Genomic DNA, 12,170 nt, shown 5'->3' on the forward strand with positions numbered 1-12,170 from the left:
CACTCATATGTGGAATTTAAGAAAATGTATGAATATATGGGAGGCAGGAAAAGAGAGAGGAGGAAACAAATCATAAGACTCTGAAGTATAGAGAACAAACTGAGGGTTGATGGAGGGATGAGGGTGATGGGATAGATGGATGATGGGTATTAAGGAGGGCACTTGTTACGATGAGCATATTTATATGTAAATGATGACCCTCTGAACTCTACTCCTGAAGCCAATATTGAACTGTATGTCAACTAATTACAATTTAAATTAAAAAATAAAAAAATTAAAAAAACTTAAATTACTAGACATTTACTGTAAAAAAATATATTTTTTTAATTTCCAAGTATTTGGACATTTTTCTTCTGTCAAGTGTTACTGATTTATAATTTAATTATTTAATTATATTTTGGTCAGAGAACACACTAGGATTTCAATTCTTTTTAAAAAACATAAAATTTATCCAGGATATGGTTTATATTGATAAATGTTCCTTGTGCACCTGGAAAAATGTTTATTCTAACATTGTTGCATGGAGTGCTCTATAGTATCAATTCAATCCAGCTGGTTAATAACATTGATCAAGCCTTCTGTGTCTTTATTTGTTTTCTATTCCTTCTATTAATGAGAGAGGAAATGAAATCTTCAACTATACTTGTGGATTCATCTATTTCTCTGTTCAGATATGTTATTGCATCATATATTTTGAAGCTCTGTTTTTAGGTGCATACACATAAAGGATTGTTGTATCTTATTGGTAAATTGACCCTTTCATCACTTTATAATTTTCATTCTTTTTCTTTTTTAAAGATTTTATTTATTTGTCAGAGAGAGAGAGCACAAGCAGTCAGAGTAGCAGGCAGAGAGAGAAGCAGGCTCCCCTCTGAGCAAGGAGCCCAATATGGGACTGGATCCCAGGACTCTGGGATCATGATCTGAGCCAAAGGCAGCAGCTTAATTGACTGAGCCACCCATTCATTCTTAACACTCCACTAATACTCCTTGCTCTGAACTCTACTTTGTCCGATATTTATTAGTTAATTAATATAGTTACTCCAGAAAGTTCACTTGTACTTTGAATTCTAGTCTTCCCAAATCTGTCTGCCACTATTTACTTTTCACAGTACTCAAATAGCTGTTTCATGCATTCTGTCTAGGTTTTTAAGACAGTATGTAGTGTGCTTACTCCATCTTATCAATAGTTGAAACCTCCTGACTTTTTTTTTTTTTTTAAGATTTTTATTTACTTATTTCACAGAGATCACAATTAGGCAGAGAGGCAGGAAGAGAGAGAGGAAGGGAAGCAGGCTCCCCACTGGGCAGAGAGCCCAACACGGGGCTGGATCCCAGGACCCCAGGATCATGACCTAAGCAGAAGCAGAGGCTTTAACCCACTGAGGCCCCCAGGCACCCGACCTCATGACTATTCTTTAAAGGTAATTTTAACTTCATAAATTTTAATTTTTAATTAAAACACAAGCATAGTTTAAAAATCAAATAATAGCACAGTAGTTACAATTTTTATAAAAAACTCAGAATTCTCTTTTACCTATGTACACCCTATCTCCAATTCCCAACCCTCAGAAACAATTCCCTTAAATAAATTATAGTTCTACTCATTTACCTCCATGTTTCTAAATAGCTTTTAGTACTACTACTTCTTGATTTTTAACCTTCACATACTATGTATTGATTCTTCCTATAGAAGATGTTTATTCTCTTACATCACTAATACCTCATCATCTTTTCATTTTCCTGATAGTTATAACACAATTCTTGTGTAATCAATATTCAGTGGATTACCATTTATAGGTATTACATTGTACACTATGATTACATTTTCTTTCTTGTACAAGACTTTTTGGTCGTCCTAGAGTTAACAACTCTTTCCTTTTTTGCTTTTCTTTGTATTCTATCACTAATTAATTCCCAAACTTTTCCATAGCTATAAAAATTCTCAGTAAGGTCAAAATCCATCTTCAGAAACAATCTAGGTTGACTACTATGGGACTGCTCCACAGCTGTCATCCCAGAGCTTCCCTTTCTAATTTGAGAATTCTTTTTCCCTCTATTCTGGGTTAGAACTCCAGTTTCCTGCAACCTTGATATTCCTCTGTCTGAATTTTCTCTTACTTGATGAAGCATATCTTCCAGTAGCATTCTGAGAAAGTGTGCATTTGAAGCTAATATTTTAGGTCCCCCCCCTTTTAAGATTTATTTACTTATTTGTCAGAGAAGGGGGGCAAGAGAGAAAGAGAGAGCATGAACAAGGGAGCAGTAAGCGGAGGGAGAAGCCAGTTCCCCACTGAGCAAGGAGCCTGATGTGGGACTCGATCCCAGGACTCTGGGATCATGACCTGAGCTGAAGGCAGATGCTTAACTGACTGAGCCACCCAGGTGTCCCTAATGTTTTAGGTCCTTTGCATAGTGAAAGCTTTATTCTATCTTACAGCTTATTGATCATTTGAATTGTACAGAATTTAAATTGTAAGTCAAAGATTTGAAGATAACTTAAAACTGTCTTCTAGCTTCTAATGTTGCTTTTTAAGGAGTCTCTCAATTGTGATTCCATGTTTTTTGTAATGAGACCTGTTTTTCTTCTCTCTGGAACATTCCAGGGCTTTTTCTTTTTTTTTTTTTTTTTTTTTTTTAAAGATTTTTATTTATTTGACAGATCACAAGTAGGCAGAGAGGCAAGCAGAGAGGAGAGGAGGAGGAGGCAGGCTCCCTGCTGAGCAGAGAGCCCGATGTGAGGCTCGATCCCAGGACACTGGGATCATGACCTGAGCGGAAGGCAGAGGCTTTAACCACTGAGCCACCCAGGCGCCCCCAGGGCTTTTTCCTTATCTCAGGTACTTTGAAACTGCACAGTGAGGTGCTTTGTAGCTTTTCTCCCTTTACCGGTGCTTGGGTGGGCCCCCTTAACCAGGAAATTATGCCCTTCAATTCTGAGCATTTTTCTTGAATTATTTCTTTGATAGATTTAAGTTCTTCCATATTTTTTCTCTATATTTTCATCTTCTATATTTTCTGTGGTCTTTTCCTGTAGATCTCCTTTTTATCAGAGGTTGCTTCTTGCATACTGATCTTTAAATTTTCCCTTTTTTTTTTTTTTAATTTTGTTTTGTTTTGCTGAGGAAATTTCAATTTTATCTTCAGAGCCCAATTCTACATTTAAAATTTACTATCATGTTAATGCCTGAAAACTTCTTAAAATAAATCTGTTCTTATTTCATGGAGGAAGTATCTTACCCTCTATGGATAATGGGTTGGCTAACTAAGCCCACACAGGAAATTTGGTCCATATCTTGTTTTTATACAGCCTACAAAGTAGGAATGGTAATCACATTTTCAGCGGGTTAAAGAAAAAATAAAGAAGAATATGGGTGCAGACTGTACATGGCCCCAAACCCCTAATATAAGTATTGTACACCCCTTTACAAAAAAAGTTTGACCAACCTCTGCTCTATTACACTGTTTCTGTTTTCTACAAGTTCTTCCACCCTGTTTTTGTTTTGTTGGTATAATTTTGTTGTTGTTTTGATCTGTATTTTTCATGTTACAGACTTCTTTTGATTATATGGTGATCACTCATTACACTTATGTAAGAGTAAAGTTTTAAAATGTTGATAACTCTGCCTACACAGATGTGGCTTACATACAGGGAAGCTTTGCCAGAGTAAGGTACTTTGGTAGGAACAGGACCACTTTGCTACTATCTTTAGTATCTTTAGGTCTTTACTCATGAGGTCATTAACATCCCTAGATAGGAATACTGTACTTTCCTGCCTCAGAGACATAAAATTGATTATAAGCCTATTCAGAGCTGAGAAGAAAAGGGGAGTAGAGTTCTCACATTCCATAAACAGACTTTCCTTAACCCCCATCTTTAATACATCCTTAGCTATACCTGGAGTTGAAGAATATGTAAACTCTCTAATAAAATCTCTCCACAGTAAATTTGAGTGGGGGAGGGGGGGTTGTCTACTTATAGTTACTTGCAATCAATTCTTTTGTGATAATCCTACTTTAAATGATACTTTAGAGTGCCCCCATGTCCTAAGCTTTTCCATGCCTGAATCTGAAGAATTTTGTTGGCTTTGCCTGCTAAGTCACTCAATCATTCACCTGTTCTCTCGTGTTCAAAATTTGCTGACATCTCAGCCGTTAGTGTCTCCTCTCCCACTCTTTTTAACTTTGTAGTTTTAGCAATTTTATCATTTTTATTCCTTTAGCTTCGTGGAATTTTGAGTGGGGTGAAGATTAATACAAATGTATGGTTTTTCTAGAGATTTAAAACAATCTAAATTTTATATGACATTTTGTTGATATTATTTTAAAGTAACTCATAGGTTCTAAGGCATCAGACCACAAAATTAGTCAGGATAGGAAGATAGATAATGCAAATATTATAGACCAGTATTGAAAATTAATGGAAAGTTGGGGTGCCACTCTATTTTTTATTCCATTTTGGTTTATGTTTAAATGTTCTATAGTAGAAAGGCATTTAAGTTATCAAAACAGCTCAGAGAAAAGAATTTCACCTTTTCTTTTTCCCATTGTTTTCATTCTGCCTTGTTCAAATGAATTATGTCCACCTGAGACAAAGATTATACTTTCAGTAAAGCAGACCCGTTAGGAGACTCATAGTGCAGTTGTAACCTGGTCACAAAACCATCTGGTACATTCCCAAAGGCTGTTATTACATTTCATGGACTTATATTACTTCAAATACTCTAACAGTCCCATGTGGGCTTAAAAAAAAGATAAAAAAAAAAAAAACCCCAAAAAACCTCAATTTGTTTTTGCTTACTTTAGACCTTCTAGACTTATCCCTTATAAGAAGAGCGCCTGATTATAAGTACCTTTTAGGTCAATCAATACATATTATGAGTTTTATCAAGTGATGTAAAACATTTACTTGATTTTTAAATGAGTATTTCTTTGAAATAAAAAGTTGCTACTTGTTGATACTGTTTCCCTGAAAATCAATACAATGACAGTTGGGCTATCAATTTTTAAATTAATAATAAAATATGAAAACTACAGTATTATATATCAAATGTTACAAACACATATTTTATGAAATTCTAGAAAACTATGTTTTGAAGCTCTAGATGCTCTCTGATTAACATGGTATAGTGGGGAAAGCATCAAACCCACCACCATTTTTCATGAATTCAACAAGTATTTATTGAGCATCCAAGCCCCAAGCTGAGGTATAATTGGTTGCTGAGAATGTAAAATACATGTTTAGGGAAGGAGACAGACATATAAACACGTTATTACAATACAATGAGATATATGTGTAAGAGAGAGAATGTATAAACTACTATAGGTCTCCTAAGGAGTAAATAAGTAGTTGGAAAAGTAAAAAGAAATCTTCATAAAGGACACGACCTTCAACTAGGTTTTGATTGGTAAACTTGCCAAATTAATTGTCTGATAGCTTGTATGCCAAAGCAGAAAGTAGTAAAAGGATATGGTATGTTTAACAGTAAGATGTTTCATGCTTAACAGTGAGAGCTTTAGAGGATAAAGGTAGGGTCTAAGGATGAAAAAGCAGGTCTTGAAGTTTTAAAAGTAAGTGGGGCCAAGATATAAAGGCCCATTTAGTAGTTATATGCTCTTAGATAAGTAATTTCATCTTTTACAATCTGTTTAATATATGTAGAAAATGTTTATAAATGACAAAGTAGAATATAAATATATTTTTGCTTCGGGACGCCTGGGTAGAAAATGTTTATAAATGACAAAGTAGAATATAAATATATTTTTGCTTCGGGACGCCTGGGTGGCTTCATCGGGTGAGTGCCTGCCTGTGGCTCAAGTCATGATCCCAGGGTCCTGGGACTGACTCCCACATTGGGCTCCCTGCTCAGGTCTCCCTGTTCAGCGGGAAGCCTGCTTCTTCCTCTCCCTCTGTCTGCCACTACCCCTGCTTGTGCTCTCTCTCTCTCTGTGTCAAATAAATAAATACAATCTTAAAAATATTTACTGTCCTGAAATTAAGTACAGTGACTAAAAGTCAAGAATTTTAAATAATATTCAGGCTCCCCTAGAAACTATTTGCTGAATATTAAAATAAAAAAACAAGAACACAAAACAGGTCATCAATAGGGAGGCACAAAGTAAGCAGTGAAATGCTTCAAGAACAATTTATAGGGTGCCTGGGTGGCTCAGTAGGTTAAGCCTCTGCCTTCGGCTCGGTTCATGATCTCAGGGTCCTGGGATCAAGTCCCGAGTCTGGCTCTCCGCTCAGCGGGGAGCCTGCTTCCCTCTCTCTCTATGCCTGCCTCTCTGCCTACTTGTGATCTCTCTCTCTGTGTCAAATAAATAAATAAATAAAATCTTTAAAAAAAAAAAAAAACAATTTATAGTGCAACTTGATGCTAAGTACCAATGAAATTTCTAGGCAGAGAAGGGCAGCAGCTTAACATATCAGTAGATTAACCATAGAACAGATCATTCAATTTGAAGGGAAACACCTGCAGAATATCATTTTGAAGTGATGGGGAAGGGAGTGGGTGATGTGTTCTGGGACTTAAATCCAGCTGTTGTAGTCCTATGTCATTAGCTATCTGTAAATCTGAACTCAAACGTGATCTAATATGTTTTTGTGTAAATAGGCTAATGTGAGTGAAAAAGACAAGAAAAATTTAAATCCTGGATTTGGTTAGGTCAGATTACAGTTAGCTATGGGTCTTTTGGCTGAATTGAAAATATGTCAAATGGTCATGTTTTCATGAATTTACTCTTAACCTGTGTTCTTTTATTTTGATTATATGAGTGCCTTACAGCCTCACAGGAAAAAAAATTATTATATGGTCTTAACTAATTACAATTTCATGAATAGAGAATATAAAATATTAGATTATTAAAAGTCTAAGGATTCAAGTTTTATAAATTAAATGCTATGTTCTACAACATGAAAATTATGTTAGAAAATGGTGATTTAATAACTAATTCCACAAAACACAAATCTTAATGGGCCAGAATCCTTAGGAAAATAAGTATTATAATTAAATGTTATTATTAGTGGCATTAATACTTCAGCTTTTCAAACTTTTTTTTTTAATTTATTTTTTTAAATATTTATTTATTTATTTGAGAGTATGAGAGAGAGAGTGTGTGCACAGAGGGAGGGACTAAAGGTGGGGGAGAATCTCAAACTGACTTCTCACTGAGCACGGAGCCTTAAGTAGGGCTTGACCTCACAATCCTGAGATCATCACCTGAGCTGAAACCAAGAGTCAGATCTTCAAGGAACTGAGCCACCCAGGTGCCCCCAAAAGCATGGTTTCTTTTAACTTCTCTTAAATGGTTTGCTTTATACGCATAAAATCATTATCTAATTTCTGATGTTCACAGGATAAAATTTTTACTGTTTGTGAACTTTTTTTTTTTAAAGATTTTATTTATTTATTTGACAAACAGAGATCACAAGTAGACAGAGAGGCAGGCAGAGAGAGAGGGAGGAAGCAGGCTCCCTGCTGAGCAGAGAGCCTGATGCAGGGCTCAATCCCAGGACCCTGGGATCATGACCTCAGCCGAAGGCAGAGCTTAACCCACTGAGCCACCCAGGTGCCCCTGGTTGTGAATTCTATAAACATTTACTAAGTACTTCTTCTGTATGACATTCATTGATCAATCATAAATCTTCTTTGAACTTTAGCAAATTTTAATGTTTTAGGATTTCATTTATTCCACTGATTCTTTTCAGCTTTCACTTGTGACAGCTGTCATTAAAAATATATCAGTTCCTAAGGTTCTAGTAAAAGAAAATGCTATCAAGTTTATTCTAAGGAGCAACAAAACTATCTTTTCTATAGGCCAGACCACAGATAATATTACAGTAACATTATGTTAAATTTCACTTACCTACCTAGGGCCTGGTTTAAGGCCCTATATGCTTGAATTTCATACCACTGACGACCAGGTAAAAGACCTCTCAATTTTGAGTGTTGATCATTGTATTGTCGCTTTAGTTCAACCTAATAATTTAAAAAAATATTAAAAATATAGTAAATAAATCAAGGCTCATTTAAAAAATCATTTTTTTTTTTTAAAGATTTTATTTATTTATTTGACAGAGAGATCACAAGTAGGGAGAGAGGCAGGCAGAGAGAGAGGAGGAAGCAGGCTCCCTGCCGAGCAGAGAGCCCGATGCGGGGCTCGATCCCAGGACTCTGAGATCATGACCTGAGCCGAAGGCAGTGGCTCAACCCACTGAGCCACCCAGGCGCCCCTAAAAAATCATATTAACTCCTAATATTCTGAACATCCCTTTATTAAGTTAGAGAGATTTCTTTTCAGTATATCAATACTAAATTTTATTCAGTTCCTTTAAAATATGTCTATTCAGGGATGCCTGGGTGGCTCAGTTGGTTAAGCGTCTGCCTTCAGATCAGGTCATGATCCCAAAGTCCTGGGATCAAGTCCCACAACGGTCTTCCGGCTCAGTGGGGAGCCTGTTTCTCCCTCTGCTGCCACTCCCCCTGATTCTGCTCTCTTTCTCTTATGAATAATTAAATCTTTAAAAAATAAGTGAAAAATTGAAAAAAGAAAACATATCTATCTATTCATACTTACTTTCCCTGAATTCTTCCATGCAACTAATTAGCTGTTTAAGTCAAAAGTTTTATTGAGAAATAATTTACATAGAATAAAATTCACACATTTTCAATGTATATATAGATAAATCTTGACAAATGTTTTGTCATGTAACCACCACCATAACCATGATATATTTTTAGCACCCACTAAATCTCGTTTCTATTCCTTTTCAGTCTCTCCTTTCCTGCTAACGTTGTCAACCAATAATCTGCTGTTTTGCCTTTTCTAGAATTCCTTGTAAATGTTATTACACAGTATGTTATCATTTGTCTTTTTCATTTAGCATAATGATTTTGAAATTCATTCACGTTGAAACATACATCAGAGGTTATTTTTTAATGTTTATTCAGACTGATAATCTCTGTTTTTTAATTGGGATGTTTAGCCCATTCACATTTAATGTAAATATTGTTATGATTTGGGTTTAGATCTACACCAGCAGAATACACATTCTTCTCAAGTGCACATGGAATATTCTCCAGGATGGATTCTATGTTGGCCACAAAATATGTCTTAAGAAATTTTAGAAGATTGAAATCATATAATGCATCTTTTCCAACAATGGTATGAAATTAGAAATCAATAACATAAGGAAAATTGGAATATTCACAAATATGTGGAAATAAATAACACAACTGAATAATCAATGGATCAGAGAAGAAATCAGAAGAGAACTCAAAAAGTATCTTTTTTTTTTTTAAGATTTTATTTATTTATTTGACAGAGATCACAAGCAGGCAGAGAGGCAGGTGGGGGTGGTGGGGCGGGGATGGGGGGGGAAGCAGGCTTCCCGCTGAGCAGAGAGCCGGACACAGGGCTCGATGCCAGGATCCTGAGATCATGACCTGAGCCGAAGGCAGAGGCTTAACCCACTGAGCCTCCCAGGCACCCCAAAAAGTATCTTGATACAAATGAAAAGGGAAACACAACAAACCAAAAATATCAGATGCAGCAAAAGCAGTTCTAAAAGAAAAGTTTATAGTGATAAACATCTATAACAAGAAAAAAACAAAAGATCTCAGATAAACAACCTAGCTTTCCATTTTAAGAAACTAGAAAAAGAACAAACTAATCTTAAACTTAGCTTAAGGAAGGAAACTAAGATGAGAGCAAAAATAAAATTAAGGCTAGAAAACAATGGAAAAAAAATCACTGAAACTAAGAGTTTTTTTTTTTTTTAAACATAAAACTGATAAATTTTTTGCTAACTAAGCAAAAGAAAGGGTCAAAAAGTGATAAGTGAGAGTACATTACATCTGATACTACAGAAATACAGAGGATCATAAGAGACCACTGTGAACAATTATATGCCTGGATAAATTCCTACAAATATACAACCTACAAAGATTAAATCATGAAGAGATAAAAAATCTGAACAGACCTGTAACAAGAAAAATGAAGCAGTAATCAAAAATCTGAACAAAAACAATCCCAGGGCCAGTTGGCTTCACTGATTAATTCTATTGAGCATTCAAGATAGAATTAAGAATGTTCCTTCTCAAATGCTTCCAAAATACTGAAGAGAAGGGAAAACTTCCAAAATCATTTTAAGAGGTCAGCACTACTCACACACCAAAGCCAGATAAGGATGCTACAATAAGAGAAAATTATAGGCCTATACCCCTATATGAAAAACATTGTTACAAAAATCCTCAACAAAATATCAGCAAACAATTCAACAGCACAATAAGAGAATCAAACACATGATCAAGGGGGATGCAAGACTGGTTTACTATACAAGTCAACAAATATGATACACCACATTAATAGAAGGGAGAATAAAAACCTTATAATCATCTCAATAGATGCAAAAAAAGCATCTGAGAAGATTCAACATCCTTTCATGATGAAATATAAAAGGAATGTAGCTCAACATAATAAAGGCCATATATAATAAGCCCACAGTTAATATCATACTCAGTGGTGAAGAGTTGAAAACTTTTCTTCTAGTATCAGGAACAGGACAAAGGTGTCCACTCTAATCATTTCTATTCAACAAAGTACTGAAAAGTCCTAGCCAGAACAATTATGTAAGAAATAAAATGTATCCAAATCAGAAAGGAAGAAGTAAAACTATCTTTGTTTGCATATGTAGAAAACCCTATAGACTCTACCAAAACACTGTCAGCACTAATCAAACTTAGCAAAGTTGGAGGATATAAAACCAACATAAAAAAATCAGTTGTAAAAATAAAAAATTAAAATTAAAAAAAATCAGTTGTATTTCCATACACTAACAATAAACTACCCAAAAAAGAAAAAGAAAAAAAGAAAAAAGAAAAAAAGAAATTAGGAAAATAGTCTTATTTACAATAGCATCAAAACGAATAAAATACTTTGGGATAAATTAAGCAAAGGACACAAAAGATCTTTACACTGAAAACTGTAAGACACTGGTGAAAGAAATCGAAGAAACACAAATAGATGGAAAGATCCTGTGCTTATGCACTAGAATAATTAGCATTGTTAAGATGTCCTTACTACCCAAAGTGATCTACAGATTCAATGCAATCCCCCATCAAAATCCAAGAGGCATCTTTTATACAACTAGATGAATGATAACTGGCTGGTAACCCACATGAAAAGATGCGTAACTTTACTAGTAAATGAAGAAATGCAAATTTAATAATTCCATTGCTTTTATCTGCAGAATACTGACAAATATTTACCAAAAGTATTTATATTTTCCTACAAGTACTAATAGAATAATATGTACAAGAATATTCACTGCATCTCTGCATTGAAGACAAATAACAACCTATCAAGTGGATTGATTAAATATGTTATATTAATTTATTCTGAGATAAATATTGAATTATTAAAAGAAATATTTAAACATTTTGACATGGAAATTTAACCAAAATATATTTTGTAAATGAAAATCACACCCACACAGAACCAGGTATCAAATTTTTAAAAAGGACTACAATTTAGATCAATGCCAATTCTAAAAGAACCCCCCAAAAGACTTAAAACCAAAATTCTGACACAAACCACAGGAGAGAGAGTTCAAAGACTATATTCTTTGAGCTTTTCTCATATCTCCCCTAAAAAACTGTCAAGTCATGCTCATACAAATTCAAGATGATCAGCTACTAACTGAACTACCTACAAAAAACAAAAATCAATATTTTTCAGAGAATAATGGAGTCCAGAATCTTTGTAATGTACCATCTACAATATCCAGTGCACAATAAAAATTACTAAAAAGTGTGATCCATAATTAAAGGAAAAAAAAAAAAAAAGACAGTCAACAGAAACCAATCTAGCAAGGGCCAAGCTGTTAGAATTAGCCAAGACTTTCTTGTAGCTGTTACAGATATATTTAAATAACTTGGAAACATACAGTTTAATGCATAAACTTTAGGGAATCTCAGTAGGGAAGCAGAAACTATAAAAAAAGACCCAAATGTAAATTCTACACCTGAAAAATACAGTAACTGAAATAAAAATCCATTGGATGGGTTTAACAGCATTAGGGAGAAGATGGAAGAACTGGTAAGTCTTAAAACAGATCCACAGAACCCATGAAAAACATAAACTAGAGCAAAATAACTTCATGCACA

At 34.6% G+C, this 12,170-nt stretch overlaps 1 protein-coding gene across 1 annotated transcript in view; it reads right to left on the minus strand.

Annotated features, from left to right (window-relative positions):
* Positions 1-12,170, minus strand: part of LOC111151585 (BRCA1 interacting protein C-terminal helicase 1) — a 181,593-nt gene that overhangs the window by 18,973 nt on the left and 150,450 nt on the right. Inside the window, 1 exon segment of the mRNA XM_022509662.1 lies at positions 7,870-7,982. Coding sequence (XP_022365370.1) covers positions 7,870-7,982 — 113 coding nt within the window.

Source organism: Enhydra lutris, unplaced genomic scaffold (assembly GCF_002288905.1).
Source record: "Enhydra lutris kenyoni isolate GAN:26980312 unplaced genomic scaffold, ASM228890v2 scaffoldscaffold26, whole genome shotgun sequence".
Classification (NCBI taxonomy): domain Eukaryota; kingdom Metazoa; phylum Chordata; class Mammalia; order Carnivora; family Mustelidae; genus Enhydra; species Enhydra lutris.